The 26657-nt window shown below is 57.8% G+C and overlaps 9 protein-coding genes across 9 annotated transcripts; 4 read left to right on the top strand and 5 right to left on the bottom strand.

The window, feature by feature from the left end:
* Positions 1–804: 804 nt before the first annotated feature.
* Positions 805–1987, bottom strand: GMORB2_7505 (uncharacterized protein; the record flags this gene model as incomplete). The annotated part of the gene is made up of 2 exons (XM_035469470.1): positions 805–1812; positions 1898–1987. The coding sequence occupies 2 exons, from the start codon at positions 1985–1987 to the stop codon at positions 805–807; spliced, it is 1098 nt and encodes a 365-aa protein (XP_035321165.1).
* A 798-nt stretch (positions 1988–2785) lies between these two features.
* On the bottom strand, positions 2786–3713 carry GMORB2_7504 (Glutaredoxin; the record flags this gene model as incomplete). The annotated part of the gene is made up of 2 exons (XM_035469469.1): positions 2786–3108; positions 3209–3713. The coding sequence occupies 2 exons, from the start codon at positions 3711–3713 to the stop codon at positions 2786–2788; spliced, it is 828 nt and encodes a 275-aa protein (XP_035321164.1).
* A 2777-nt stretch (positions 3714–6490) lies between these two features.
* Positions 6491–7759, top strand: GMORB2_7503 (nucleotide exchange factor SIL1; the record flags this gene model as incomplete). The annotated part of the gene is made up of 1 exon (XM_035469468.1): positions 6491–7759. One exon carries the CDS (start codon positions 6491–6493, stop codon positions 7757–7759), a length of 1269 nt encoding a protein of 422 aa, XP_035321163.1.
* Positions 7760–8108: 349 nt separating this feature from the next.
* GMORB2_7502 ([histone H3]-lysine4/36 N-trimethyltransferase SMYD) lies at positions 8109–10034 on the top strand (the record flags this gene model as incomplete). Its single annotated transcript, XM_035469467.1, has 3 exons — positions 8109–8711; positions 8836–9025; positions 9106–10034. Coding segments are annotated over 3 exons (1722 nt in total), but the record flags the coding sequence as incomplete, so codon positions are not given.
* A 467-nt stretch (positions 10035–10501) lies between these two features.
* Positions 10502–12757, top strand: GMORB2_7501 (RNA exonuclease 1; the record flags this gene model as incomplete). The annotated part of the gene is made up of 1 exon (XM_035469466.1): positions 10502–12757. One exon carries the CDS (start codon positions 10502–10504, stop codon positions 12755–12757), a length of 2256 nt encoding a protein of 751 aa, XP_035321161.1.
* A 2397-nt stretch (positions 12758–15154) lies between these two features.
* Positions 15155–15757, top strand: GMORB2_7500 (uncharacterized protein; the record flags this gene model as incomplete). Its single annotated transcript, XM_035469465.1, has 2 exons — positions 15155–15471; positions 15736–15757. 2 exons carry the CDS (start codon positions 15155–15157, stop codon positions 15755–15757), a joined length of 339 nt encoding a protein of 112 aa, XP_035321160.1.
* Positions 15758–16277: 520 nt separating this feature from the next.
* On the bottom strand, positions 16278–20336 carry GMORB2_7499 (Transient receptor potential (TRP) ion channel; the record flags this gene model as incomplete). The annotated part of the gene is made up of 2 exons (XM_035469464.1): positions 16278–19374; positions 19555–20336. The coding sequence occupies 2 exons, from the start codon at positions 20334–20336 to the stop codon at positions 16278–16280; spliced, it is 3879 nt and encodes a 1292-aa protein (XP_035321159.1).
* Positions 20337–20432: 96 nt separating this feature from the next.
* GMORB2_7498 (uncharacterized protein) lies at positions 20433–21351 on the bottom strand (the record flags this gene model as incomplete). The annotated part of the gene is made up of 2 exons (XM_035469463.1): positions 20433–20451; positions 21227–21351. 2 exons carry the CDS (start codon positions 21349–21351, stop codon positions 20433–20435), a joined length of 144 nt encoding a protein of 47 aa, XP_035321158.1.
* Positions 21352–22278: 927 nt separating this feature from the next.
* Positions 22279–26151, bottom strand: GMORB2_7497 (DNA mismatch repair protein, C-terminal domain; the record flags this gene model as incomplete). Its single annotated transcript, XM_035469462.1, has 3 exons — positions 22279–22286; positions 23139–24522; positions 24628–26151. 3 exons carry the CDS (start codon positions 26149–26151, stop codon positions 22279–22281), a joined length of 2916 nt encoding a protein of 971 aa, XP_035321157.1.
* Positions 26152–26657: the final 506 nt, after the last annotated feature.

Genomic DNA, 26657 nt, shown 5'->3' with positions numbered 1-26657 from the left:
GGGGGAGGTTGTCTATTCAGAGGTGGGGAGGTGGAGGAGGGGATAGGGACAAATAAACAAGTACCGAGTCGGACGCATATGCCATAATTAGCCAGCAATGTATTATTACATGCAGAGATGGTAGTCCAATAGCTCCAGAGCTGTATGTCTTGCCTCATATGTTCTTGATGTGCGTGACGGCGATGCTGACATTACTATTAATACAGTCTACAAGTATTACGAGTATTACGGAGTAACTACATGACTATATGTACGTATATATACTAACTAGCAAGAGAGAGAGAAAATATACATCAGCCGTTACAAGTACGAGAATCAGGATTCCTATTTCCAGGCTATTGCCCGACTGCTCGTACTCGGTATAAACGTCTTGAATGCTGACAATGGTTCCGCCACAGCCATCAATCGTCATGCATCAGTTCCAATCACTCTGTACACTGGCTATCATCCCACACACGTCTCGCACGAGCACCTGCACCCGAACCCCGACTCCCGGATGGGAAGAGATGATTAATATAGGTATCAATAGCACCCGGGGTGACCGACCTCACCGATACGGGTACTCGTATACCGTAAAATAGCCTACATGTAAGCCCGATGCGATGCAGTAAGCAGACGTTTGCTTCTAGGACTTGGCAATTGCTTGACAGCTGATCTCCTCGTAGAGAAAAAAAGAGAGAGAGAGAGAGAGAGAGAGAGAGAGAGAGAGAGAGAAGGAGGGCAATAACCAGGCTCTGTGTGAATATCAAACCGAATAAATCGGCAACTGTCCTTCAAGGAACCCCAACCTCATAGAGTCCCACATCAGATGGACTGGCGCTTTGCCTTCTCAAACGCTGGCGAGCGAGCCCCGATCATGGCCTCGGCAATGGGAAATACCTTGCGTTCGATGCTCTGGATGGACGTGTTGAGCCTCCTGACGAGTTCCGAGTTGAGCGTGGCGATGAGCGACGACTCAGCCCGCAGGCAGGCCTGGGGGTCCGCATCGACGACGTCGGCCTGCGTCTTCTTCAGGAGCCAGCGGCGGTGGGTGGCTCGGGGGCCGAAGTCGCGGACCTCGGCGTAGAGGGACCAGCTGCCGAAGCGGAGGATGGTCTCCTTGAAGGACACCTCCTGCTCGAACAGGGTCAGGGGCTGGCCCGCAGCGTCGTGCCGCGGCGTCATGTGGTTCTCGCGCCAGCTCTCGGTCGCGACGCGGCAGAGCATAAACAGCCCGATGAGGTCGTCATCCGGCAGGCTCTGCAGCATGGCCACCTGGTGCCTGCGAGCCGTGACGGCCACCATCTCCTTGACGAGCATCCTGCGGAGGCCCACGCTGTTCCCGGTCAGGGACCGGTACTGGGCCGCGAAGGCGGGTCCACCCTCGGGCAGCACGTCCCTGGCCCGGCGGTTGCGCCAACGATTCACCGGCATGTCCATGTCCACGAAGGCCTTGGCCTCCATGTCGTGCAGTGTGTCGCACATGTACAGCGCCCGCCTGAGCATGGCGCGCAGCCCGGACCTGCCGCTCGCGTCGAGCCGAGGCCACGTGAAATCGCTAGCCGCCGGCCCGGGACGCAGCCGCAGGTATGGCGCGTCCAGGAGCCTCTCCACCTCTATTCTGCGCCACTCGACTACCTTGAGGGAGCCCCAGTCCCCGGCCGAGTGGATCTTGGCGTAGCACGCGAGGCCCTTGCTCGGGCCGGAAAAGGTGAGCTGATATATCAGCAATGCCGATGGTGACGCGCAGCCGGCGGGCAACGGGTAGGAGTAGGACCGGTGCTTTTCTCTGAGTATAGACCTTCGGTGCGTCTCTATGAGCCTTCCTAGATCCTACAACACTGTCAGCAGTAGGACACGTACTCGCGCGCGCACACACACATTGCAAGTCGAGAATTCTGGAGAGATTCTTGCCCACCCTCACTTCCATCAGGGCGCTGATGGTCTGAAGGTCCGAGAGCTCAGCTACCCTCAGGATGAGCTCCGAGCATTGCAAGAATCTCTGCATTGTAGTAAGAAGGCGGCCGTCCGCGCCAGCCAGAGAAATGGCCGAGGGGGTTGTCGTTATCCTAGAGCAAAGAGGAGGCTATAACAGCTGTAAGGAGGAGGAGGAAAATAATATGACGTGTTGGTGCTCTGCGGCATATGCTCCAGGGTCGTATTGGTTCCGTTCTGCCAAAAAAAAAAAAAAAAAAAAAGAGAGAAACAAGATCGTGCAGCCAACAAGGTCGATTGAGATGTTGTTTGACGAGGGTGCCGTGAAAAGAAGCAGGGAGAGCTCTATGGAAATAGGCGTGTTTTATATCCCCCCCCCCCCCCCAAAGTACAGTTCTCGAGGGACCAGCTGTCAGCTGCCAGTGTGAGCAAGACTGCCCCTGGGTGTTACAATCGCTGTCGATGGAAGCAAGGTGCCATCGATTGAACACGATCGAGGCTTCCCACCGTGTCAGGTGGCAATGCGAACTGACAAGTTGCTTGGTGAATCAGTGACTCATAAGCCTACTCTCTAAATGCAAGTGAGGAGGAGAGACGAATTATAGTTGATCAAGTTGGGCTTCCGCGCAGAGTAAGAGTAGCAAGACAGATGGGAGAGGCAGATGAATATATATAGTCCAGAAGAAACGAGAAGTATAAGAAACAAAGTAAAATACAATACCCCATTATTTCGCCTCCCAGAAAGTCTCTGTACCAATCTTTACAAGGTAATCCGTCAACGCCATAAAGAGAAGAAGAAGAAGAGAAAGGTCTCCAGGATGATAGCAGTGGTAGTAGTGGTTTTGTCGACCAAGGCGGTTCCGTTCTTGGATCAGGACCGATCGCCACCACGAGAACTAGGCCGCTTGACCATTTCGATGCGCTTGCTTCCCAGATCGACAATCTTCCCGACGAGCTTGCCTTCCTTGTCGAGGGCCTGGATGTCGTCGGATCCACCGATGCTCACGCCGTTGATCAGGATGTTGGGGACCGTCCTCCGACCGGTCTTCTCCTGCAGGGTGTCCTGGAGGCTCTGGCCCATGGGGTGCTCGTTGAGCTCGACGACGTAGGGCTCCGGGGTGATGGCGTATTTGTTGATGAGGAGCTCCTTGGCTTTCTTCGAGTAGGGGCAGTATGTCTTGGAGAAGATGATGACTACGGGGAGGGGGGGAAAGCCCGGGTTAGCACCGTTTCCGGAACAGGAGAAGCGAGATACCAGGCATGGATATAGGGGAACCAGACGGGTGATACATACTCGGAGACTTCTTGAGGATAGAGTTGAGCTCAGCCTCGGCATCCCTTTCCTCCTCGGTGACGGCATCCTCCTTCCTGCCAGATCCGGAAGAGGAGCCGCTGCCACCACTCTCGACCTTCTTGACCTGACCGTCGGCAGAGCTCCCCACGCCGACGACGTTGCTGGGCGGGTCCGGGCGCAGACCGGCCTTTTCGTTGGCCTTCTCCTTGGCCTTGACCTCTGCGGCCTTGAGGCGGTCGTGGGTTCCGGCGCCGATGCGCGCGTCGTCGAGATCGACATCACCATCCTGGTCGCGGTCGGCAGCCACGAGACCGGGACGGGAAGGGTCTCTGCTGCCGGTGCCGAACCGGGTTTTGTCCTCCATGGCGTTGACGGTCTTGTGGTAGAAATCTTGAATGTTCCGCGTGTCGCGGCCGTCGACGGAGCTGGAGCGGTAGAAGAAGAGGAGGACGAGGAGGGTCAGGGCTGCCAGGATGACGAGCCGCATGCGACGCGGTGATAGCATGGTGGGCGAGGGTATCTTGTCGTAGAGAGAGAGAGAGAGAGAGAGAGAGAGGGCGAAGATCGAAGAAGAAGAAAAAAGAAAGAAAAAAAAGGGGGGGGGGAGGGGGGGAGTCGAGGAGCTAAGAGCGGTTGGTCCTTTTATGTCGATTTCCGCTCCGGGTTCGTTTTTCGATCTGTTGTATAGCTGACCCAGAGACACGGCGTGTGAATCATTGGTGGGAGAAGATAAGCGAGGGGAACCCAAGGCAGGTTGGTTGTGGTGGTTGGTGGATGGTAGATACCACCTGTAGAAGCTGGTGGTGACGGTTCCCCTCCGGAGGTTGATGGCAAAGAGGTTGGAGGGTGAAGGGGGTTATAGTGAATAACTGCCGGGCGTTTACCGGGAGGTGATGCGATCAGAAGATGGCACGGAGGTTGATCTATGCCGTTTGCTCCTAGTGGATGGGCGGGATGCACGGAAATGGGGAATATTGTAAAGATTCGACAAGTACGAGAGACCAAAAGTATCTGTACGAGCAGACGAGTAATAGAGAATCTTTATTAATCAGGTGAATACGACGTATGGGAGCGTCAGTACGACGTTCGAAGTACGCACTGTGACCCCTAGGGGCCGATCGTATAGTAGCAGCAGCCGTGGCTGGACACTGTGTTCACTGTGGACCCTTTTCGTATCCTCTGCAACGTCCATGTCGAAGGTTCCCTTTCCCTCTTGTCCCTCTTTACAGATTACATTTAATACCGTTGAATGCCTATTACAAGTACATGTATATATATCAATACCTGTAGAGGCAATACACGGTCACGCCATGCTACTGCAACAGAGCGTCTCTATCGATTGCGCATATCGATGCATTTTCTCGACCGATCAGTTTACTCCTGTCCTCTTCCAATCAACCTCCTACTTTCTCTCTCCGTTTTCACCACATCTCCATCAACAGATCTATTTACAACGTCATAACCATGAACTTACCTATCACATGAGAGGGGGCCGCCCTATATCACCGCCCTATATCACCATCCTATATCACCACCCCACGGGCCCATAGATTAAATATGAATACGAGCTTGTCTCTCCATCTTTGGCGGTATGTCTTCTATTGAGATAATCTCCCATCCAATCCAGCAACTTCTGGCTTTGTGTGTAAGACGTCTCGTCCCTCCTAGTCCTACTGCTGCTGCTGTGCATATACGCACTTGTACGAGCACTCTTCTCTCCCCCGCGACCACCGCTTCGACAAGAACCCCAGAACCCAACCCTCCATCACGCCAAGAACGCCACCGAGCATCAGCCTCCCAAGCAGATACTCCATCTTATCGTATGCCGTCCCGGAAGATGAGGGGCCCGTCTTACTTGTGCGTCGATAGTACAGGTCTGAATAGACGGCTCTACCCAGAGAATTCTTCCGAAGACGATCATCTTCACCCTGCGTACTTCGTGTCAGCTATACCACAGTACTGGGAGGTAGAATAGAAGAGAAGAGAGAAGATCTGCAACAGTATATCGATTTTGGAAACTCACCTTTTTTTCGCTTTCATCATGCTGCTGCTGCTGCTGCTGCTGCTCTGCCTCTATAGCGATACCGCTGCCCTCCAGCAGCCGCATCCTGTCGTGGTGGAGCAGTTGCATCTTGCTGATGGCGACGTCATTTGTCATGGTGCCATGGTGTTGTTGGAAGACGGGCGCCGCCTGGATGCACATGGCCATGAGAGCAGTCATGGTGAGCCATAATGACAGACTCTTGAATAGCAGAAGGGTCATCTTGCTATTAATTCTACGGACGGCTTGAAATGTTTGTGTCCGGTGCAGTATCTTCTTCTACGAGCTAAGTGCCATACGAGAGGGCTGTTCATGCTTATATAGAGCAAGTTCCCTGAACCGCCCCAGCCTTGAAGACGTATGGATCTGTACTCATATATAGTCATGACATTCCAAATACCGATGACCTCGGGTGTGGCTGGTTTTTTGTTGTCTCGCACCACATCTACACATTCCAACGGGCGGGTCGGGCTTGGAGTGTGCGGCTGCCGGAGGAGGGAGAGGGGCCACCTTTCGAACGCCAGAGATGAGGTGAACCTTTTGCGAGTGTTGAAATAGGGAAACAGCAGCCATTCGAGATATATCGGAGCTCATCCGGCGTAGCTGACGGCGATCCATTCATACGACAAGTTGCCGTACGTCCTTGCAGTGTCTGGTACCGAGGTTGAGGCATTGCAGCATTGAACTTGTGGGCATGATGATCCACATCGCACAGCCCATAGCTTGATACAGTTTCCACCAAGCAATGAGATAGAGAAGAGAAGGATAAGAACGGGATGATGGACCTGAAGAGAAAGAAGAATCATCAGATAGGGAAAGTTTCTCGTTCGTGATGCGAGATAATTAGAGGACAGCGCATCTTGTCGGATGACTAGGGGGGACTGGCCAATCATGTACAACCATTCTCGCCACTTTGGCCTTCTTCTGGCTTCGATGAAATCTGGCTTCATTCAGAGGCAGCTCTGTTATATCAAGTTCCTCTCTATAATACCCATGTAGTTCCTCATTCCTGTCTTCTGTATGGTGCTTGGAAGCGTCGCTCCATCTTCCTATATCATCCCGTCTTCATCAACGAGCATTATACCCAGCGATTCCTTTACACATCATTCTTTCTTGAATTGTTGGACATAGCAACCCACCCACCCCACACAATACCCCAGGGGAGTTGGGAACATCATCATCTTGACGAGAAGAAAAGAACAGAAGAAAGAAGATTCTTCACGAGAAGCACAGACGACACAATGCCCTCTTCACGCAGATCACCATCGCCATCATCCCCCCTCCTCGTGATCCTCCTCATCGCCCTCCTCTGCCTCCTACCAGCCCCAGCCCTCGCGAAGTCACCAGCACCACCACCAGCGGCGTCACCATCGCAGCAAGCCTCAGCAGAGAATGACATCATCTGCCACACCTCCAACCCGGACGAGTGCTACCACCGCATCTTCCGCCCCACAGACGACTTTCAGGTCGTCCACGATGATCAGGAGATCCCCAAGGGCCTGCACGTGCGGCTAAACATGTCGACGGGCAAGCGCGAGGCCAAGATCAACGTGGCGGACGAGGTGCCCGCGGAGCTGGTCGGTCTGGACAAGGATCAGGCCGTCATGGTAATCGACCAGGATCAGGGGAAGCAGGAGCCCCAGGTCCCCCCCGGCGCGCCAGAGTACGAGTCCGTGGGCAAGATCAAGGAGCCCAAGAACGACGCGCAGTTCTTCCACGAGGCGCTAGGCATCGTCAAGGCAGGCGCTGCCAAGAGGGGCGGGGAGGCCGTCGACGTGGCGCTCGAGTCGCTCGAGGACATCTCCCACGACATCTACTACGGCCTCAAGATCACCGAGGACACCGACGCCGTCAAGGCCCTCCTGTGTCTCATGGCCGGCCAGGACGGCTCGGACGGGTCGGGGAAGCCCATGTACGACCGACAGGCCGCGTCCGTCCTGGCCGGCGCGCTGTCCAACAACCCGGCCGCCCTCAGGGAGATGACGGGCGCCTGGCCTCTCCTCATGGGCGACGCGTGCCCCGGTGCCGACGCCCCGCTCGCGAAGATCTTCTACTCGGGCTTCGTGCCCGCTGCCGACAGCGCCGCGCAGGCGGCCGCCAAGGCCAAGGCCAAGGTGTCGGTCGTCAACGGGCTCGTCAAGAGCGATGCTATCCGCCGGGATTTCCTCGAGAGCGGCGGCATGAGGCAGCTCCTCGAGGTGCTGGCCCTGGAGGGAGAGGAGTGGGAGGGTGCGCAGCGCAAGGTCGGTCAGCTCGCCCTCGACACCTTTCTCGATGAGGACATGGGGGCTACGCTGGGACAGTGGCCCACGGTGGACAGACTGGACGACAAGCTGTGCCAGGCCGGCGCCGGGCGACAACCCAACGAGGGCTGCTGGGACTACCATGTCGACCAGATCATGAAGGCCAACGAGGGCAGCAAGGAGCACTGGAGCAGGGATCTCAGTGATAGGTTGGCTGCGGCGAGGAAAAATCAGCCTATCAGGGGGAGTGGTCATGATGAACTATAGATTATTCTATGATGATAGTAATGAACTCTTCATCGAGTCTTCTGCTCTCCCTTGCACCATACAACTCTTTTTCAGATTTATTGCTTTTCCATCCGTCGATTGATTCATTTTCAACTATCCTTTCTTCCCCTTCCTGTAGAATGCTGAGTGAATGGTGTTGTGGCAAGAGTTGCCTGGCTATAGGTGGAAACAGCATGCAACCCGATCCACTTGACCTCAACTTCTCTCCAATTCTCACCTCCCATTCTCATCATTCAACCCTCGACACACACACATACACACACACACACACATACACACACGCACGCACGCACGCACGCATACGTTGCATTAGGCAACTCCTAGGACAATGTCGGCAGCGTCGGCAGCCGTCGAGGTCCGTCCGTCCCCCACCAAGGGACGGGCTCTCGTGTCTACACGCACCGTCGCCCCGGGCGCAACGATCCTGATCACGTCGCCCCCCCTCCTCCTGCCGTCCCTATCCCACGCCACCACAGTATGCACTTACTGCCTGCGCACGGGAGGCACCGGCAGCCTCCGCGCCTGCACGCGCTGCCAGTCAGCGCGGTACTGCGGCGCCGACTGCCAGAGGGCGCACTGGAAGGCCGCTCATTCCAGGGAATGCAAGCCTCTGGCCGAGGTGCACGGGGCTGGGAGGGGGGATCTGCCCACGCCCGTCAGGCTGCTCATGCAGGTCCTTCTCGGGGTCGGGGACACCAGCAGCAAGTCCAAGGCCAAAGGCAAGGGCAGGGAAAAGGTCGAGGGAGGGGCTGAGGGAGAGGAGAGTACAAGGGTCAAGGACGGATTGGCCGACTTGGAGAGCCATGTCGAGGCTTGGAGAAGCGGTGCGCAGTGGCCTGATGTCGAGATGATGGCTACGGCGGCCTGTGCGTATGCTGGGTTGGAGACGGATGATGACAATATCAAGAAAGCGTGTGAAATCATGTGCAAGGTAAGCTCTTCTTCCTCTTTTCTTTTTCTCATCAGAACATTTTCTATCCCTTCTTTCTTTCCTTTCTTTCTTCTTCACTGTCGAGATCCACATCATGCCTAGATGACTGACAGACAGCCCGCAGATTCAAACAAATGCCTTCAACTGGGCAGACCCAGATATGGGCCAGGTAGCCGTCTTCATCGAGCCCACGCTCGCCATGATGAACCACTCGTGCATGCCCAATGCCATGATCCAGCTCATCGGGAGGAACATTGTCCTGCGTGCAGAGACCCATATCCAAGCAGGAGACGAGATTGAGATATCCTACACCGGTAAGCTCACCTACCACAGCCCATCCCTCGTATGTTCCTAACTCTACCTCTCCTCACCTCCCCCCCCCTCCCTCTCCCAGACTACACACGACCTAGGTCGTCGCGCAGGCACGCCTTGGAGACGTATAACTTCCAATGCCGTTGTCTCCGCTGCACCGACGACCTGAACGTGTACCAGGCGTGCGCGGCGTCTCCCAGGACTGACATCAACGGCATGAGCGTGGCTCCGGACGTCGCCAACGTGGCCGCCCACCCCGCCGTGACCAACAAGGCGGGCAGGGCGGACGCGGCGCGTGCCATCTCCGAAGAGGCCACGGCTCAGTGCGACTCCATCGTCAAGTCCAGCACGCCCACGCCGCAGACCTCCATGCTGCGCGCCCGCTACCTGGCCTGCGAGCCCCTCGTCTCGCTGGACTTGTGGGCCGTATCGCCCCTGCCGCAGCTCGTCGTCGACATCGCCGTCCTCCACGCGGACCGGCAGGACTGGCCCGCCGCCCTGGCCACGGCCTGCCTGGCCGCCACGGCCTGCGACGCCTACCGATACAAGCCGCCCTTCAACCCGATCCGCGTCAAGGGCCTTTTCCTCGTGGCCAAGCTTCTCTCCAACACGGCTGCCTCGGGTGCCGCCATCGACTATGACGACGACGCTCACGGCGGTGGCAGCGCCGGCACCAGGGCCGTCGGCGGCCCCGCCGTCGACAGGAAGCTCCGAGAGACGCTGAGATACATCGACCAGGTCTCTCTCTGCCAGATCCTGCTCATCATGGTTCTCCAGCTCGCGCCCCAGGGAGGGCTCGCCCGCCAGTGGGAGCTCACCAGGGATGCCTACGACATGCTCCAGGACATAGGCCAGTTGCCTGGCCGCGAGGGTGAGACCTCCCTCATCAGAACATGGGCGGCCAACCCGCGCGACGCGCAGTCAGAGGCCTTCTTCAAGTTTGCCGTTGTCGATCCCATGAAGGGCCTGTCTGAACTGGGCATGGAGGTGCTCAAAGGCGAATTCGGGAGTGCGTGAGTGTTGTTCACTAGTAATCATACCTAGTAGTAGTGATGAGACAAAACACATACGACAAACGATAAATATAGAGAACTTGGGAGAGGAAGAGAAAAAAACCACAAAGATCAAGACATAATAAATATGATTGGTATTTGTTCCATAGAACAAGGACTGTAACTATAACATTTATCTTCAAGTTGCCGCTCCCTCTTACACCACTGGGAGGCCCGCGCTTATCCGATAAGATAAGACTTGTTATCACCCAAAAAAAGTTGGTTGCAACCTTCAACAGCAAAGAAGCTGGCTAAGCTTTTGGTTCACCAGACAATCTTCCTCTAGATATGCGTTGACCTTTGCGCAACGTGCCAAGCGACCGAATTCGACTTCCCTGTTTCACGGCTGTACGAGAAACGTGGTCATAGCAACCGCTCCCCAACTTCTTGCCTCCCCGCCACCAACTGTCGCCAGTTAGGAGGAGCATGGGCAAAGGTCTGAAGCGAAAAGTCAAGCGCGCAAGACACTCGTCCCTCGGAAGGCTAGCCAGCCGCCTCAAGGTGCAGTCTGGGAACGAGCAGGGGGGAGAGAACCGGTCAACGACGAATTCACGACATTTATCAGAGGACATCATCTCCGACATCATGACAAGCCCGACCAGCCCGACGACGGGCCCCGCTGCAGCATCTGCCGCCGCCGCCAACGACAGCGGTCAGAGCGACGGAAGCGGGAGCCTCAAGCGGGCCAAGACGCACGACGAGGAGAGCGGCGGTGACAACGGCGGAGACTGGGAGGTCATCACGCGACCGAAAAAGAAGGCCAAGAAGCTGCCCAAACCGGGCAAGGGCTACCCGTCCATTACCTTTTCGCCCAACGCCCGGCTCAACTCCAAGATCAACGTCAACAGTCTGCGCGACCTGGTGACGTACATATTCGCCGACGGAGCGGGCCCGCAATGGGTTGCTGTGTCGCACAGGCCCGAGTTTAGGAAGATTGTGTCCATAATGGTTCCTGGGCTCGAGGAGGCTATGTTCAAGGCGGGCGTGGACCTGGCGGCATTCAACAGGATGCGGGAGTACGAGAGGGAGGAGGAGGAGAGGGAGAGGGAGGCTGGCAAGGCACCGGATCACGGCTTCCCATCGTCCCCCGACGAATACTATCCGCGAAAACTGGTCAAGGACGATCTCCCCGATGCGCTGAAGCCGTTCGCCGACATGTTCCCACACCTGTGGCCCGTCAAGACGCCGGGCGATGACAAGCACGGGAAGATGCACTCGCCCATGACGGCTTTTCTGACAGTGCCATCGAGGGATAAGAACAAGAAGGGGTCGGGGGTGAGGCCTGCTTCTGAGCCCCAGGGGTGGAAGAATGAGCGTACGCGCATCACCGAATTCATAGCCACCGTCGACGACTTGGCGGACAATGGATTCGTCATCCACCCGGCTCTCCTGCCAGAGGGAGAGGCGCGGGATGCATTCAAGGCACCCGAGGGATGGGCCGTGACCAAGGTTGACGAGATCGAGGACGGCGACGTGCCCGAGAGTGAGATTCAGCAGGGCAGCATCACGGCGGGTCGCGAGGTGCTAGCTCTCGACTGCGAGATGTGCATGACGGGGGAGAGTGAGTTCTCGCTGACGCGCATCAGCATCGTCAACTGGTCAGGCGAGGTGGTGCTGGATGAGCTGGTCAAGCCGGACAAGCCCATTGTTGATTACGTCACGCGCTTCTCGGGGATCACCGAGGAGATGCTGGCGCCCGTCACGACGACGCTGCGCGACATACAGGAGAAGCTGGTGGAGATACTGCACCCGCGTACGATCCTGGTAGGCCACTCGCTCGAGTCGGACACCAAGGCCATCAAGCTGGCGCACCCGTTCATTGTCGACACATCCATCCTGTTCCCCCACCCGCGCGGCCCGCCGCTGAAGTCATCACTCAAGTGGCTGGCGCAGAAATACCTGTCGCGCGAGATCCAAAAGGCCGGGGCCAGCGGCCACAACAGCATCGAGGACGCCAAGACGTGCCTCGACCTGGTCAAGCAGAAGTGCGAGAAGGGAAAGCTGTGGGGCACGTCAGACTCACAGGGCGAGAACATCTTCCGCCGCCTGGCCCGGGCGGGCACGGCCTACAAGGCCCAGGGCGGGGCCGCGGCCGTCGGCGGCCTGGAGGTCGGCAAGACGAGCGCGGCCGTCGACTGGGGCCAGCCGTCCAAGGGAGCCGGCGCGGGAGCCACGTACCAGCTCGGATGCAAGGACGACGAGGAGGTGACGGCCAACGTCATCCGCGCCGTCAACGGGGACCCGGACGGGCTCGAGATCCGTGGTGGCGGCGTCGACTTTGTGTGGGCGCGCATGCGCGAGCTCGAGGCCCTCCAGGGGTGGTGGAACAAGAATCGCGTCGACGCCGCCAGCAACGGCAGCAGCGACGGCGGACCGCAGGCGAGGGCGCCCGAGCCGGACGGGGACTCGCTCGACAGAGCCGTAGCCAGGCTCTCGGGTCGTCTGAAGCGCATACACGAGTCCCTACCGCCCTGCACGGCCTTTATCGTATACAGCGGCTCTGGAGACCCTCGTGAGATGGCCCGCCTGCAGCAGATGCAGTCCCAGTGGCGAAAGGAGTACAACACCCCCGGCAAGAAGTGGGACGAGCTGAGCGTCAAGTGGACCGATGCCGAGGAGCAAGCACTCAAGAGGGCGGCAAAGAAGGCCAGGGCTGGCCTGGGATTTGTCGGCGTCAAGTAGAGAGGTACATGTAGATTCTTCATGGCGGCCCTCTGGTGGCAGGAACAATCTAACCACAACATGATATAAAATTGGGGGGAGGAGAGGGGGGAACCGAGATCCTGCCAAGTTGATTATTGTTTTTGGCCAACGGATCTTCCTCGTGCGGTATGTGCTGGAATTTACACTTGAAGGATTTGCCTGTCCCATGTTGATAGACGATTCCTACATTCCATCTCTACAAGAGAACTCGTCCAACGAACCGCGGAGCCCTGTCGATCTGGAGAGCGGCAACTGGATAAGCGCCCCTTCTTTGCATGCAGATTGTCCTGACACGACGACCCATCCTCGATACCGATGCATCTCCTCCCCCCATCATCACCATCCTGCTGCTACCTCGCACACCATCTCTGGTCAACGTGTTGCCTGCCATCATGATCATCATCGCGTCCCTATCTCTAGGCAAGAGGCCAGTCGCTCAGTCTAATCGGACACGCTTGGTCAACCCTTCTTGTTTCTGTACGTGCCTTTTGCACTTCTCACCAGCGAGCGGGATAGGCATGATGTAGAAACAATGAAGGGCTCGATCCTGGTAGCTCCTGCCTCTTTTCTTCTTCTCTTTCTTCTTCTTCTTCTTCATCCTCCCAGATTCCAGATGATTGCAGAACAACCTATCAAGAAGGCCGACGTAGCCTTGGCACAAAAGCGAGGTGGCCAAGCTCGATAGGTATTGAAGCATCATATCCTCGGACCTTGGCATGCACAGAGTGCACGTATCTACGTGCTGACATATCCAGGTTCTGCTGCTGCTCTTGTGTTTTCCAATCATAAACGATGGCCGCCTTCGAATCGTCATGGCAAAATCCGGGGGTAGTGGATCAAGTCGGTTTTGACGAACATGCCAGCTCTGAGGATCCGCAACGCTTCGAAGGCACTCGCGTTTAGTTCCTTGACCTGGTACAGAGTTGGAGTCAGGATTGCGGCGGCAAGGATTGATTCTGGCTGAACGGGATAACCGGGGAACTGGCAAGCCAACCGTGGCTAGGTCGATAGTCCGGAGCTTCACCAAGCATGGGACCCCCTCCTTCGAGAGAGGAGAAGGTGACGGTAGCCGTGAAGCTCTCCTATTCCCTACATTGGGCAGCTCAGCTCGCCCGCCGGCTGCCGGACTTTGGACCAGGATGCTCGGACCCAAATCGACGCAGATCCTACATTCCACAACAGAGCTCCGGGAGAGCAGTTGGACAAGCTTGTCATCAAACCTATAAGAAAGCTAAGCTAACCAAGGCATCACTGCCGTTGAATACTGTGGCTGTCATTGATTCACTCGATGCGAGCGATGGGCCGATTAAGACCCGGCACATGCTGCATCTCCTGTCCCAGACGAACCAATGCCTTTGACTTTTCTACCTCGGAATACATTCGTACATTCGTCCTCGCTTTCCTTTGCCCCAAAACAGAACCTATCCATATTGGCCTCGAGCCGGAACGCAATCAGCATCAACTCAAGGGACTGCGAAACGGGGTGTGTGGCTAAGATGAGAGGCCCTACGATGGCACCTTGGAGCAAATCCAGAAGGAATGCAGAAACGCAATACAGCTGACGTCGATATATACCTTGTCTACATCTTTGATGCATTTTTTGTGTGAATGAATTCGTCAATGCAGTGCAGCTGATGCAGTCAATGCAGACGACGTAGTCAATGTAGTCAACGCAGTACGCAGTCAACGCGGGCGGACGTGGTGCGGATAGCATCAACAATGGCTTCTGCTTTGGACTCGCGAGGGGGGCCCATCTTTCTTTCATCAACATCCTCTCCATCGTATGTCTGTGAATCTGAGAACAGAACAATGCAGCCAGCCGTTTTGGGGGGGGGGTCTTGTTTTTTGGCGAGAGACTTTGAAGATTGCCGACCGTATAGAGTGTCTCGATTCACTCCCACCGTGGTCCGTTCTCCTTGTTTGCTCAACTCCATCTTTCTGTATACACATTGTACATATTGATATCAAGTTCCAACCGTCTTGCGTGCGCTTGAGAAGAGTGGCAGCATCCCTATCTCGTCACCTACCTAGATACCTAACCGCCCGCTCATCCGGGTCAGGTCACTCCCGTAAGCGGCGTCACGGGAAGTGAAGGACTGAATGCAAGGCGGCGATGGGTCTTTCATGGTGTAGCAGGCCGTTCCGCGACGCAGTGATGCAGTTCGACCTGAAGTCACACGCTTTGGAGTGTCTGCACATACACACACACACACACACACACACACATATATATATATAAGAGTGTAAGAGGCGGTCTCCCTTTATGATGGTTATACCGACTGCATCCCATCCTCATCCTCGCCTGAGCCGGGAAAGGAAAAAGAAAAAGAGAGAGAGAGATAGCACAGTCACACAGTCACTCTACCCGGAATCATCATGCCCCCGACTTTCTCCCGGTGGGAGGTCTGGGTGGCTATTAGCCAGGGGGAACCCGTGAACCTTCGCATGTATAGGCACACGTCGATCTGGTACGTGGACAGGCAGACGGACCAGGCTTTCTTCTTCCACGCTGTCCGTCGGATGGGTTTCCTCCGGATCGAGATGGTGGAGGGCTTTGACATCACGTACCTGCAGAGCATAGAAGACAAGTTCCAGGTCGGGACCACCGTAGTCCGCAAGAGACGTGGCGACATCTCCTCCCTCATGGGCCTAGTCGACGTGCCGCTGGCCTCCCCAGGCTTCGACTCTTACTCGTGGGTAAAGTCGGCCCTGGGGGTGCTGGCTGACAGAGGCATCATATACCGAGAGCAACGGGACACGAGCTGGAGGGTGATGGAGGGAATCATCACACGAGGCGAGAATGAGGTTGTCGAGATGAGGAGGAGGAAATTATACCAGGGAGTAGGAGAAGGAGAAGGATAATCAGTAGTTCAAGAGGCCAGTGTATCAAAGCACTTGGATCCGTCGAAGCTGACCCGAGGTCCTTGCCCGTGGAGACCCCATCGTCGTCCTCACAGGACTACCCCGTTCCTCGGTTGACTTTCTCGTCGTCACGGGAGACATGTCCTCATCTGATTCAGTCTCAGGAGCCCATTTAAACTAGATACTTTTTTTCCATTATGCGGCGTTTGCTGGTGTTTATACAAGCAGATACCAATTTTATGTCCTCTTTAATCCTACCTTGAGCTATTCTCAAGGAAATTAATAAGAGAGAAAGAAGAAACTTTTTTCAAAAAAATAAAAAATAAAAGAGGAACAAACTACGCCGTCGCTGTATGACAAAAAAAAAAGATCCAAAAAAAGGAGTGAAAGACAAGAAAAGACGAGATGAAGAAGAGGAGGGGGGAGAGTATGGAAGACCAAAAATGGCATAAGAAAAGCCCCCATGTTAAAAAATACAGACGCCAATAACACCGAATCATTCCGTATCTATCCACTCAATCAGACAGGAAGAAAATGTGAGAAATTGCGAGAGGGAAAGAGAGAGAAAACATGAGAAGAAGAAGGAAAAGAGAAGGATGATGAATTATAACAATACAATGCGGTATACCGAGAGCAATCACCTCCCCCGATCAATCACCTCTGCGGAGCTAGACAGTATATCCACGTCGGAGAACGCCGGGTCCACCCTAGCCGGGTTCCTCTGCGAGACGACGCCGAAGCTGACGGGTCTGTCGCTCCTGGAGCTGGGCAGCCTCGACAGGGGGCGGAAGTCCTCGTCGTCGTCGTCGTCGTCGTCGTCGCCGCAGCGGGACGAGCCGGCGTTGGCGGAGCGCTGAGATCCGTGGTGCTCAAAGGGTAGGCGGGTCTGGTTCTGGCCCGCGGTCAGCGGTCGGGCGGGTGGTGCTGCTTCGGCTGCGGCGGCCGGGACGGGGACGGGGGCGGGGACGCTCGGATGGTCCATCAGTGCCGAGTGCCTCTTTGAGCTCTTCCGCGGGATCTCGGGACCCGAGGCCGGCGAGGCCGGCATCTGCTCGTCTGGGTCGTCCGAGTCGGATATGGAGATGGGACTGACGGGGTCGCGTAGCGGGTCGTCGTCGTCGTGGCGGTGGTGGTGGTGGTGGTGGTGGCTGACCGGGCTGACCGGGTCGTCCGAGTCGTCGTCGCCGGGACGGGGTCTTCCGTCGTCCGTCAGCAGACCGTCTGGCTTGCGCTGCCGTGATGCGGCTGCCGGGTTGTTGTTGCTGTTGCTGCCGGGCCGGGACCGGGACCGGGACTGGGACTGGGACTGGGCTTTGGAGTGGGAGCGGGAGCGCTGCTGCTGGGCCACCGCGCGGTCGTCGCCGCCGCGGTCGTCGTCGTCATCCGACTCGATGGGTCCGTTGCGCAGGACGCCCATGGCCACGGGGATACCCTCGGGGGGGGTCTCGTCGCCGAAGCCGCCGTTGCGTGCCATGTCCGGGGGCATGCGGGCGCTGCGCACGACCTCGAATCCCTTGCCCTTCTCCTTGGTCTTCCCGCCGAATATGCTGCGGAACCAGACCGATGCCGTGGCCACGGGGCCGGTAGGGTCGGCCGGCCCGGTGCCCAGCTTGCGGCCCGGTCCGTCCGAGTTGAGGGCGGGTCCGCGCACGCCGTAGTAGAAGTCCACCTCGCGTGTCGAGTAGTCGGGTCGGTTGGGCGGGAGTATGTCCGGGTTGGCGGCCGGCGCGGGCGTGGCGCCCCGGGAGATGTCGCCCGGCAGATCCGCGGCGTCACCCGGCGCGCTCAGACGCTTCGAGTCCGTGGCGCCGGCCGAGGCGGCGCCGGCGGTGGTGGCGCCGGCGGCAGCCCCGGCAGCCCCGGCAGCCGCACCCGCGGCGGCTGCGGCGCTGGCGGGGTCCCCGTGCCCGCAGTCGTCCGGCTGCTGGGAGCCGGGGAGGGTGTCCCTGCGCCGGCGGGGGGGCCTGTAGTAGGGGTCCGAGGCCTCGGGGACGGGGGGCGGGTTCTGCGTCCTCGAGACCGCGGCGGACGTGAGGAAGGAGAAGGTGCTCGTGCCGCCCGGGGTGCCGGGGGCGTAGGAGCTCGCGCTGTCGACCGGTCGCTGGCCCGGGTGGCTCACGTACATGTCGGGGCTGTCGAGGCCCGAGCCGGTCCTCCGGTGGGCGGCCGGGCCCAGGAGGATGGCCCCGAGGCTGGCGCCGGAGGAGCTCCTCAGGCGGCCGCCGGGCATGGAGTAGCCCGTCTTGGCCCCGTCGTCGACGTCGAGCATGGCGGCGGTGGACAGCTGGCTGGCCCGGGAGGGGCCGTCGCGGGGGGTGGCGCGGCGCGAGAGCTGGCGCATGCCGAAGATCTTGGACAGGCCGCCCCTGGTGAGGCCGCGGTCGTCGTCGCCGCCGGCGCCCAGCATGAGGGCGACGACCTCGACGATGGTCTGCAGGGCGTTGACGAAGAAGCCGAGGGTGAGGACGACGGCGTGCAGGACGAGGATGGCGTAGCCGATCCAGCCCTTGGGGCCGTCGGTGACGCCGAGCGAGGGGGCAAAGGTCACCATGAGCATGAGGGAGACGAAGCGCAGGGCGGAGAAGACGGTGTGGTAGGCGTTCATCGAGGTGGGGCGGCCAAAGGGGCGGAAGGCGTGGATGGTCAGGGTCTGGATGATCTCGCAGATGGCCAGCAGGACGACCTGGGCGATGCCGCTGGCCTGGACGGCGCCGATGGCGATGCCGCGCACGAAGGTGAGGACGACGGGGATCAGGGCGAAGGCGGCCGAGTGGTCCTCGTAGGTGTTGTAGAGCGGGCCGTAGCGCAGAACGATGGGCAGGTCGTCGAACAGGACCGACTTGGGCCTGGTCGTGATGATGAGCCGCAGCGACCAGGCGGTGAAGACGAGCAGGGCGACGATGGTGACGACGGCCAGGGCGACGGCGAAGGAGGGCGACTCGTCGGCGACGACGAGCTGGAAGGTGGACAGGGAGATGATGGGCAGGAGGAAGTAGTTGTAGACGATGCGGATGACGTTGCCGACCGAGAACGGCAGGTTCTTGGCGCGCAGGTCCTCCTCGGGCGTGCTGGACAGGAAGCGGAGGAGCCACTGGACGAGGAAGCCGGCCTGGGCGAGGACGGTGGCGGCCAGGACGATGACGCACAGCCAGACCATCATGCCGGCCCAGACGTCGGCGGGCTCGGCCATGCCGGCCAGCTGGGCCAGCCTGGCCATGCCGTTGCGGGCCTCGGTCACGTAGACGCCGTCGACGACGGGCTCCCACGGGTCGGCGTGCTTGACGAAGCTCTGGGCGAACATGAGGGCGGCCCAGGAGGCGCGGCTGACGATGGGCTGGTAGAAGCCCGGGTAGCTCAGGCCCAGGCCGCCGGTCAGGACGACGAACTGGATGTACTGGAGGCAGTCGCCGAAGCCCGGGGTGACGAGCCTGAGCAGGTCGGCGTCGCGGCCGTAGTTGGAGGTCCAGTGGAAGACGTTCGTGCTGCCCCAGGGGCTGTAGACGGCGGCGAAGACGACGGCGACGCCGGTCAGGGCTAGGACGAGCAGCGGCAGGAAGCGGACGAGCTGGGCCAGCCTCCCGAGGTCCGGGGTGATGGAGGCGGAGATGCAGCCGATGTCGGTGGCGGCCCTGTCGCCCCAGATGACGATCAGGGTCGGGTTGAAGGTGGAGAAGGCGTACGAGGAGTAGAAGTCGTGGCTCAGGTTGAAGGAGGGAAGGCCATATGGTTCCTGGCTGCCATCATCTCATCCGGGTTAGTACTCGTCTGTCTTGCCGTCGGCTCCGTGACCTCTCCCCCCTCCCCTCCCGTGGGAGAGGAGAGAGAGGGGGGGAGAGAGGGGGAGAGAGGGGGAGAGAGGGAGGGGGAGAGAGAATGAAGAAGAAGGGGGGGAGGGGGGGGTTGGTTATCCTTACACATCCGGGCTAAAGACTGGACTGAGCGGGCAGGTATAGTTGACCAAGGCCTCCGTGCAGAAGTCGACGGCCTGACTCCAGGGCTGGTAGGTGAGGATGTCGACCTTGCGATAGAGGGTGGTGGCCTTGGCATCGGCGGCGTCGGGGTCCGGCGAGCGGACGATCTTGCCCTCGGTCTCGTTGTCGTCCTGCCAGTAGGGGCTGTTGGCGGCGGGGAGGGTGGTATCGCTGACGGAGCCGCTCACGTTGCCCCAGATGGTGAGGCGGAGGTTATGGCTGTCGGTCTCGGTGTCGAAGACGGCGTCGGCGTACAGGGGCTCCCACTGCAGCGGACGGGGTTTGTTGAACCTGTACTCGGCCGACAGGCAGTTGGTGAAGGGGATCTGGACGGCGGCAACGGTCGGGGTGAGGAGGGCGAGGAGGAGGGCGAGGAGGAGGAGAGGCACGGTGGTGGTGCTGGTGCTGGTGGTGGTCGGGATGGCGATACCATTTGGCGGTCGTCGTTGTCGTTGTCGCCGTCGCGGCCCTCTGCTGCCGCTGGTGCCGCTGCTGTGTTGACAGCCGATGAAGGCATCGGCGGCTGAGCCTTCCAGCATCGTGATTGTCATGTCGCTGTTGCTGCTGCTGCTGCCGTCGTCGTCGTCGTCGTCGTCGTCGTCAACATGTGTGGGTAGCTCGATGGGATTCGACAGAGATACTCTGGCGGTTGGGGACGCGATGTTGTCGTCATCACAGGCAGGGGGAGCCAGCGAAGCAGGCAGATAGGATGATCGAAGGCGCATCTGCTCGCCTTTCTCTCTTCTCCTCTTCTTCTCTTGATCTAGAAAGAAAGAAAAAAAGAGCAGCGGGATTCCTTTCTTTTTTTTTCTTCTTCCTTCTCAGAACAGTCCAAGCATCCTGAAGGGTGGATGGAGGGTTAAGTTCTTTGAGAGGTGAGCGCGCGCGCGTGTGTGTGTGTGTGTGTGTATGATTGTATCTTCTATGATTGTTCTTCAAGAATTCTTCCCAAAGCGTGTCATCCAAAAAAAAATAAAAATAAAAAACTAAAAAAAAGAAAGAGTCCCTCTCCCCCGTTTATGATAGAATGGTATTAAAGCGCAGGCAAGTCTGTCAGATACGAAGGATGGACGCGGGACCCCTGTACTGTAGTGGAGATGGGATCGTCGGGGACGACTGTCGGTGGTGTGTGTGTGTGTGTGTGTGTGTGTGTTGTCTGTTGTGCGTGTGTGTTATTATTAGAGATTGTATTACAAGAAGGAATGGAAATTAAACAAGTTTTAGAGAAGAACCACAATGGAAAGAAGAGAAGAAATGGTGGGAGGGGAGGAAGGAGAAGGAAAGAAAAGAAGAGAGAGGAAGAAAAAAAGAGAAGAAGAAAAGATGCGCGCGGTTCGGTCGGTTGGTGGGTGGTTGGTGGTGGTGGTGGTGGTGGTGGTGGTGGCGGGGAAGAGGAACCAAGCCATCGGCAGAGCGCAGAAGGAGAAGAGAGAGGGACAGGGAGAGGGAGAGAAAGGGGCGGAGCTCATCAGCTTGGACTGAATCGTCGGTTTCCGGGTACCAAAGCTGGGCCAGCTCAACGCTTGGCAAGTTGAGATGCTGGTGGTATAAAGGTATTTCAAGACCTACGGCAGCTATACATGTAATGTACGGATTACTCTGTACAGCTACCGACTTAGCCACGTCGTATGGGCCGCAGCCCACGGCCCATGGGATGGGGACAGAATAAGAAACACGCGCTACCCACACGTACAGAGGGGAGGGAGCGCAAGGGATACGGGGGGAGCGCGGGCGCGCCATGGATGGATGGCTGGCTCTGACACCTCTCCATCTCTAGCCTTGATGGTGATGAGGGACCAGGCTTGTTGCCAGGCGCCGAGACGACGACGAAGACGAAGGCGACGACGGCGACGGCGTCAATCCCACGGCGTCAATCCTGGGGGACATATGCTGATGCTCCCTCCGTAATGGAGATCCGATACCGAGTACGGCTCAGAGGATGGAAGACAGATCACTCCGTACGGAGTTGCATCATATTACTGCACGCACGTATTGCCATCCATACTCGTACGAGCACTCACTATCATCACTACACCACCATCACTACGAACACCACTATCACGACGGCTGCTATTAATACTTGCTGCTACCGCTACTGCTACCGCTACTGCTGCCACTACCACTGCCACTGCCACTACCACTACCACTACCACCACTACCCGCTATCTGTACTGCTGCTGCCACCACTACTCCGCTGCTGCTGCTGCTGCTGCTGCCACTACTCCGCTGCTGCTGCTGCTGCTGCTGCCAACTAATATTACTACTACTATTAATACTACCACCACCAATTAGCATTACGTAGTTTTTGTCGCACCTGTCATACTCGTACGGAGTACATGTATATATCATCACATGTATCATGTACTCCCACCACTTCCCAGCTCCTTCCCTTGTCAACCAGAAACTCAGGCTTCAACACGCACCCCCCCCCCCCCCCGATGCTGTCCCGAGTCCCACTGCCCCTGGGCGGATCCCCCTTATAGGCCATGGAGTGAGAGGCTGAGACGGTTGACGGCTCGGGGACATGCACAGAGACGCTGCTGCGCCACTGTGGGCTTGTTGTATTGTTATACGGATAGGCCGTCTAATTGCATGGCTGCATCTTTCCCTGTCGTGATACAGATATACACGTATGCGAACATCCTCATAGCTACATAGAACTACCCCCTACGTAGCTGTATCGGTATCGTTAGCTGATACTACCCATCACGTGAATAGACTCCCCTCCCCCCTTACCCTATCAATCTATAATCGAGACTATACTATATATATATATGTTGGGAAAAGAAAAGAAGAAGAAGAAGGAGAAAAGAAAGAAGGGGGGGGAAAGAAAAAAGGGAAGGAAAGGAGAAGAAAAAAAAAAAGGCTGGTCGGTGGCACAACGCCGCTTATCTTACAATTACACACACACCTGTATACCATGACGTGTATGTAGACGATTCGACAGTCATGTCATCGGGCAGAATGTCAATGCCATTGTTGATACGGACGGTGCCCATCGGTTCGGTCAGCCTTTTCTAACAACTTACCGAGTAGTAATGCTACTAGCAAAAATCTAAAGGGATGCGATGCAGGAAATACATGAAGTCGCCGTCGTGTATGCGCCGTCACCGCGATTGTACTGATCATCACCACTCTATCACCCCGTTTGACAAGGTCCCCCCCTCTCCCCCTCCTCGTCCTCGTCCTCGTCCTTCTTCTTTTACCTCAGCCGCTGGCATGATGCTGCGATGCAAATCTCGAATGTAAGCAGATTAGAACAAGAATGAAAATAGAAGAGAAGAGAAGAGAAGAGAAGAGAAGGGAAAAGATGAGAAGAGAAGAGGAGAGGAGACAGAACATCTACGGTGCCGTAATATGTTCCCCACACTTGGCCCGTTCATATGTAGCAAGACGCACCTCTTCTGAAACTCTCACATCTCTCTCTCTCTCTCTCTCACGCACACATCACATTGACCTTCGTCATTCCATCCGTACATGTCATCTTCTTCCCCCCTTGGCCTGCTTCTGAAGCCTATAGTCGGCACGCGCATCTTGGCCGTCCTGCGTCTCTGCAGCCCACCCGTCAATCACATCCCTCAACCGCCTCTCCACCTGGGAGGCGTCTCTCATCGTTCTGAATGAAAGCGGGCCCGGTCGGCTTGCATCGCTCTCGTCCGTAGTCTCTTCCTCCTCGTGAATCGTATCCGTCATCCTCCTGGCTACGTCATCCACCGATACGTCCAACGTCGTCGTGAGCAGGCTTGTACCTGCTCCGCCGTCGAGCGGCGTCTCCAGCGGAAGTTTCCTCGAGTGCAGCCTCTGGCCCATCCCCTGCTTCCTCAATCTCTCATGTCTGACATAGTACTGCCTGGGATCCCCAGAATCACCCGTGCTGGCTTCTGAACTCCTTCGCTCCTGTAGCCCGCCATCGTCGGCGTCCCCCTTTTTCAGCTCGCCGTGTGATCTTTCCCGCTCCGATGCCCTGCTTGGCTCGCGCTCTGGGCTGGGCGGTCGGCTTCGCATCAGCAGTGTCTGCAAGGCGTGGGACCACTGCGGGCCACCTTGAGGCACACCTTGCATCTTGGGGCTTGACTGGGCGCTTCCCCAGGTCCGAGCCTGGTCGCTGCCTCCGTCAGTTGGATGTACGAGTCTGGCATGATCCAGCTGCGGCACCGCCAGCGCATCGTAAGGACTGATCTCGACGTCGTCGTCGTCGTCGTCCGGCAGCAGCCCATCTGATCCTGTTCCTCTCCTCCTTCTCAATCGCCCCGTTGCAATCGTCCGAATTCCCGGCTTGGTATCCGAGTCGAGAAGCCGTGGCTTGAGGGACACCCGATTCGTCGGCTCCAAGTCCACGCGAGCACCCCTTCCGGGGTCACCAGTGCCGTTTCGTATATCGGTGCGGCCGTTCCCACCGTGCGCCCTCGGCAGCGGCGGCGTGAACGGGGCCCGTATCCCCATCGGTCTCCGTCGGTCTGACTGGGGAGGCGTCTGCAGCGGAAGCGGACGTGGCGTCTCGGGGACAGCTTCGAAGTCAAGCCCTAGGTGGCCGATTTCCATGGGGTTTCGGGCAGGTGAACTTTCCCCGGAGTAGACGGACTCGCTGCGTTCATCTTGGCCGTTCCGGCCTCTTCTCCGCCCTGCTCTCCGTGGAACTTGAGAGGTGCTTGGAGAGGCGTGGCGTTGGCTGTCCTGGAGCCTCCTCTGTCCTGCTCTTGATGAAGGTCTCTCGGAGGGGCTGTGTCGGTTGCTGTTCGCTAGGCCCGATACGCTACCTCTGACTTCAGAGGCGTCAACCCCCTGGTTGAGGACGGATTCCCGAGTGGGACTGAGCGGGTTCATACCAGCCTTCCGGTCAAGGTCACTACCAGTCAGGCCTCCCCGCCACGCCCGCTTGCTTTCCGGCGCTGCAGTCTCGTCGGTGGCGATCTGTATGTCCGGTGGGTCTGTAGCAGGGAAGAATTTGCGGCTATCGTCCTCCTCTGCAGCAGGCCTCTCCGTAGTCGGTGTCGGGTGAATTTCAGGGATGCGAACGGGTATCGTATCGGCGGTGCCGTCCTCGTCGGTCCTGCTGCTGAGGTTGCGGGCCATGTTGACCCTTACCCTTGTACGCATGTCTGCGGAGCGGTAAGACATGTTCTCTTCGACGGTCGACTCAGCGTCGGGGTCGGCGTTTCTGCCTCCTCCGTTGCGGGGAGTAGGGGCATGAGCTGGAGCCTGCGGTCCGGTGGGCTTCCTGTCAGCCCCCTTCTCTCTGCGGTGTGCATGGGTGGCATGCTGTAGTCCGGCAGGCTCATCAAGTTGAGGGATATCTGACAGGCTGTCCGGAAATTCGTCGTCAGAGTCATCGTTCGGAGTAGGCTCTGCGGAGCCGTCTCCGGAGAGAAGACCTGGCGGTTCATCGTCCCTCACACCACAATCATCACGCTGGCCGGGCTTCTGTTCTTGGCCATGGCTCTCTTCTGCATCATTGCGGTGGGCATACACCCGACTGCACAGCTCCTCGAAGCAGTCAAGAACGCTCTTCTCATCAGAAAACAGAACCTCATCCTTGAGTGGGGTGATGTTGGGATCGTACGTCCCAGCTGGACACATGATGCTCAAGCACATGAGCGGGTTCGATATCGGCCTTGACTGCCCACGGGCCCTGCTCAGCCGCGTCCTGAACACAGAGGCAATCTTCTTCCCCGTCCCCCGGGAGGCAGTGATAGGTCTCCCATCGACGGATATATAGCATCCCTTTCCCCTGACAACGTCTGCGTCGCAGTCTGCCAGCGGGCACAGGCACTCCATCGTGATCGTCTCTCCTGTCCCCCGCTCTGCGGCCCACGGAGGAAGTAGTGTCGACTCGGCCGAGGCAGTCTGCGACGCCAGCGCGTTGCCAAACGTCTTCAAGACTACATCGCGCATGGAGCCCCACGACACAGGCGCGTATGCCCACGAGGGCGCATGTTCGCCGACCACCTTGAGCGAGAACCTGATGTGCGGCCTAGCCAGCGCATACGCAACCATGAGGTCTCTCACGGCAGCTAGCGTCTTCCGACTGCCCTTGACAGAATGCCCTCTCCGGACGGGGATCCTCCCAAACAGATCCTCCACGACAACTGTGGTCCCCCGGGGCGCTGAGATGGGCCTCCTGCTCTCCGTCCCGCCCACCGACGGTCTCACCCTGATGCGTGTGGCCACGGGCTCCCCGTTGGTCCTCGTGATGATGGTCAACGGGTGACCGGCAACACAGTTGATGCTCGCGAGGGCGTCGCCCCGGAATCCCAGGGTGCCGCGGCCGCGACCGGCCCTCGTCAGCTCGTCGATGCTGCGCAGCTTGCTCGTGTGGCTCCGACGAGCTACAGAGTCCAAATCCTGCGTGGCGATGCCGTGTCCGTTGTCGCGGACCTGGATCCTGTCGACCGTGTTGGCGGCCATGAGGACCTCGACGGCCGTGGCATCGGCATCGACGGCATTTTCAATCAGCTCCTTTACCAGTGAGGTGGGGGTGGATATGGCTACTGAGGAGCCGAGGAGGCGGACAGTCTCTGACGAGAGGGCGGAGATGGGCATTCTGGCATTATTCTCTTTGCTAATAGCTTGTAATACATGTAAGTGCTGCGTGCGTCACGTTCAGGACAGATACTGAAGTCATTGACGAGGGCTGAAAACGATCAATGTAAATGTAAATGTGTGTGTGCGTATGCGTGTGTCTGCCTCATAGTTTACTATCAACTCTTTTCATCTTCTTCTCCCCCTCTTGTGTGTGTGTGTGTGTGTGTGTGCGTGTGCGTGTGCGTGTGTACATCACAACGGAAGGTGCGACACACAAGGAAGGAGCAATGCAGTAAGGAGCAATGCAGTAAGAGGTGGTATGGTAAGGTGATGTGATGTGGGGTTTCAGTCGCACGAGACAAACCCCGCCGCCGCACTCGGAATCGCACTCCAGGAACCCTTTACCCCACCATTGCATTATGCCTACAGTAATAGAAACGTGATTCCTTCCCTTTTCCCATCGCAAACTTCTGTTCTTCTCTTCTCTCCTTCCTCCTCCTCCATATTCCTCCATATTCACCTCC

This window comes from Geosmithia morbida, assembly GCF_012550715.1.
Source record: "Geosmithia morbida isolate 1262 chromosome Unknown scaffold_8, whole genome shotgun sequence".
Classification (NCBI taxonomy): Eukaryota; Fungi; Ascomycota; class Sordariomycetes; order Hypocreales; family Bionectriaceae; genus Geosmithia; species Geosmithia morbida.
Note: the sequence above shows the minus strand (reverse complement) of the source record. Positions and strands in the feature narration are given on the sequence as shown.